The 3,876-nt window shown below is 37.7% G+C and overlaps 1 protein-coding gene across 1 annotated transcript in view; it reads left to right on the top strand.

The window, feature by feature from the left end:
• Window positions 1-772: 772 nt before the first annotated feature.
• naa60 (N-alpha-acetyltransferase 60, NatF catalytic subunit) overlaps window positions 773-3,876 on the top strand; it is a 13,732-nt gene continuing 10,628 nt past the window's right edge. The window contains exons 1-2 of the mRNA XM_076083059.1: window positions 773-998; window positions 2,501-2,616. Of these exons, the coding sequence (XP_075939174.1) occupies window positions 2,507-2,616 (110 nt within the window). The 5' untranslated portion in view covers window positions 773-998; window positions 2,501-2,506. The remainder of the gene's footprint in view (window positions 999-2,500; window positions 2,617-3,876) is intronic.

The raw sequence follows: 3,876 nt of genomic DNA, 5'->3' as shown, positions 1-3,876 counted from the left end.
TGTTTTTTTGTCAAAACTTTGGAAGGACTTTAAGCTGGGAGGGAACCAGCAGGTGTGATTATTGAGACCTCAGAATATGGTTCTATTGTGATGCATGGAATCAGGGAGTGGCAGCTAGTGGTGGAATGACTACATTGATTGAAGAAGGTCTTTGTATTTCCATTTTGTGCTACTGTATACTTCTACTACAATACAATTCAGAAGTACATTTTTAACTCCACTACTTTTATTTGACAGCTTTTGAATACCTTGCGGATTCAGATTATTAAAAAAAATAAAAATCAATTAATAAGTTATGATGTTTTATTACAGATGAAGCTACATGAAGGTATATACAGTACATTTGTTAATATTAGCTCTGCCTTCACCACCTGCAACATTAGTGACGCTTACATATAAATCTATCACTAATTATAATCCTGTCATATAATATATTATGTTGAAATGGGCCATTCGGCTTAATGAAGCCTACTTTTTCTTTTGGTGCTTCAAGCAGATTATATTTTGATGCTATTAGGCCTACTTTTATATTTTAATGCAGGACTTTTACGTGTAACAGAGTATTTATACACTGTAATATCGCTACTTTTACTCAAGAAAAAGGTTTGAGTATTACTTATTATTCTACCACTGGTTGCAGCACAGCAGTAAGGAAACAGGACAGTGGGTTCTTTGGGTTATTTGGTTTCAGCCCGGCAGGGGGCGATAAAGCGCTGCTGTGTTTAACACCGACCGACTTGCTCGCGGAAGGAAACGCTGCGTGACGTCATTAGTGTAGCAGCCACAAACAGGAAGAAAACATCCAGCTGTTATCTAAGCAGGGAGAGCTTTGGCTAGCTTAGCAGCCTGTGTAGCATTGTGACAGTAATGAAACGGCATTGAGAGTCAGGAACAAACTGGTGTTTGATCATGCTGTGTCCGGAGTAGCGGCCGCATCGCTGGATACCCTGGGAATATCATTCTCCTCGACTTTCCTCCGGTGCCGGTGTTGAAACGAGGTACGTTAGCTTAGCAACCGAACGCCAGCTAGCGCTAACTAAGGCTAGCCTGGTTGCTAATTGGCAGGCAGGTGTTCTACTCGTAAATAGCCTGCTTTAGCAGCGCACTGCGTGTTTTACACTGCGAACTATTGTACTGTGACTGTGTGAGCATTGTTCTGTCATTTTAATTGTACGCTTGGACGTGTAGATAATATTAGATAGGAGATATAAGCTATGGTAGGCTCACTAGCTACTAGTGATTAAAGCAGACATCTACAATATGACTTATGTTGATAAGATAATAATGATAGTTTAGTGTACATGGGTAATGTAGTCAGAAATAACAACATGAAGCTTGTTTATGTCGAGTGTCAGCTCGTTGTTTTCGAGTCTGCATGCAGTCAAGGCTCGATGACAAGAGATGGACACAATGCGTTCTCTGCACGCGTATTTCTTTGTTTTCAATATAGTTTTTGTAGGATTTAATATTTGTTTGTGTGCAGTCAATAACCTGGAGAGGAGACGGCATCATTCACTCCTGATTTGTTGTCTGTTCTGCACATCAAGCACCTGACACCATAAATACAATGTCAGGACATATAATAAATGCTCTATTATACATCATAGGAGGCGGCACCATTGTCACATCTTGCAAAAACACAATATGTTCAGCTTTGAAAGCTTCTTAAGCTATTCCAACTTAAAGCTTACTTTTAAATGCCGACATGGTCATGCTCCTTCCCTGCTTAATGAATTCGTTACAAGACACCAGTAGAGTCAACACACAACTTCATTTGGACAATCGGTCTTCTCTGTTAGGAGCAAAACTATGGAACTGTCTACCAACTGAATTGAAAATGCAGTCTTCTGTGGACAGGTGTTGTAAATTAGCGTTTCGCTACAAACACTAAACACAGTGCATTCTGGTCCTTGTGCATAAATGCATGTTACAATTATAATGCCACTGTGATGTCTGTATACTATCAAATAGAATAAACATAACATAACTTATTGCTAAATGCTGCACGCCCACTACTACGTAGAGCAGCGTGTGAGAATTAACGGCGTTTCCTTGCATTGTAGTGGATTTATAGTGACATATTTTGATGTAATTATGGCCCAAACAATGAATTAATTAATCAAAATATATTACAGCCTTACTGTTATAGTGGTATAAAAAAAAAGAGTTATCGTTACAGATTGAGGCTGCAACTAATGATTTTTATTTTATTTTTTTTATTAAATATCCCAGCACTGTGTCCCAGGACCCGGGGTGGCGTCTTTAAAGGAATACTTCACCCCCAAAATGATCATTTGTGTTTCAATGTATCACCCCGCGTTACCTTGAATTCTGAAAGACAATTTTATTTTTCTCGCATGCCTCCATGGTGAACGGAGGATCAGAAAAACTTAGAAAAGTCTCGATGAAGTGAAGTAAATGGGGGCAGCGTTAAACAACAGCAGAACTCTATCAAAACACCATTAACATACCTTTCTTTGCTCTCTGTTGGTCTCTGCAGGTGTGAATGAGTGACGTGGTGCCTCCCACAGCTCTCAGTGAAGTCCAGCTCCGCTTCCTCTGCCACGATGACATAGAGAATGTCAAGCTGCTCTGTGGTGATTGGTTCCCAATCGAGTAAGCGTCACGCTCAGTGGGCCAACGACAGCACTTGTTAGAGTTGTCGTAGTTTGACGTCTGAAAGCACTGTCATTGAACATTTTTACATACTTTGTAGGGTGAAACATCGAAAGAGAGCATCAAAAATCCAACTTTCTTTTCAGATTTACATTGATATGCACTTATTCACTGCACTTGTGCACCCACATTAGTTGACTATGGCATGAATATTGGTTGCACTTTGGGGCATTCTCAATGCTGGCCACTGGAAGTCTGGAAAACACCTTGGTAGTGCTCGTGTGCCACCGTCGACACACCCGGCGATACTTCAATATGACAATTTATCGCCTTTTTAATGGGATCCTACATTGAGATATCGTGATACACAATTGCCTGTTATTCATTGATAATAACAGGCAAATACTAATTCAGATTTCTGTGCACTAGAGTTCTTAATTAAATGAGAAAACACTTCAATCAATCAGTCAAACTTTTATTTCAGACTCGGGGTCCAGATAAGACAGGACATTAAATATAATAAACTACATTAAAAGTACATAGGCCTACCAATGCCTCACAAAGAGACAGTTGTACTGATGTCTCCACAGCTGGGATTAGTAGCGTGTAGTACTTATTTCACAGTAAAGTATACTAAACTATGTGGTTATTTCAAATAGACTTTATTTGTTGAATTACCAGAAAACAAATCTCTGTCATATATAATTACAATGTCCTGTTTATGGGGGACATTTTTTTTAATGTTGCTTTGCCCGTTGCTCATATGGATGGAGTGAAATTACAGATACGTTGGAGATTTAAATTGCGATGTGGTGTCATAATTAAACATTTAAGAATGGCGCTTCATATCAAAAGGTTTGCAGACCCCTGGAGTAGAGGAAGGAATGAATATAGTTTTTATTATTACATCATGCATGTAGCCTGCATGGGCTTACAAGACACCACAAATTCACATAAGCCAGATCCACAGTGTTCTACATTTTCAAAACAATACTACAAAGACGTCGGAAAATTGTTGAAAAGTGTTGAATGTTTTTTCAGACGATATAGTAGTAATATATATATATATATATATATATATATATATATATATATATATATATATATATATATATATATATATATATATATATATATATATATATATATATATATATATATATATATATATATATATAGCCTTCTTTTCCAGACTTGTGAGACAAAGTTAGAAGCTCAAAACCAACTAAATTAAACAACCAATTTCTGGTCATCTTCACT

The sequence above is a fragment of the Anarhichas minor genome, unplaced genomic scaffold (genome assembly GCF_050575085.1).
Source record: "Anarhichas minor isolate MPS153535 unplaced genomic scaffold, ASM5057508v1 ptg000007l, whole genome shotgun sequence".
Classification (NCBI taxonomy): Eukaryota; Metazoa; Chordata; class Actinopteri; order Perciformes; family Anarhichadidae; genus Anarhichas; species Anarhichas minor.
Note: the sequence above shows the minus strand (reverse complement) of the source record. Positions and strands in the feature narration are given on the sequence as shown.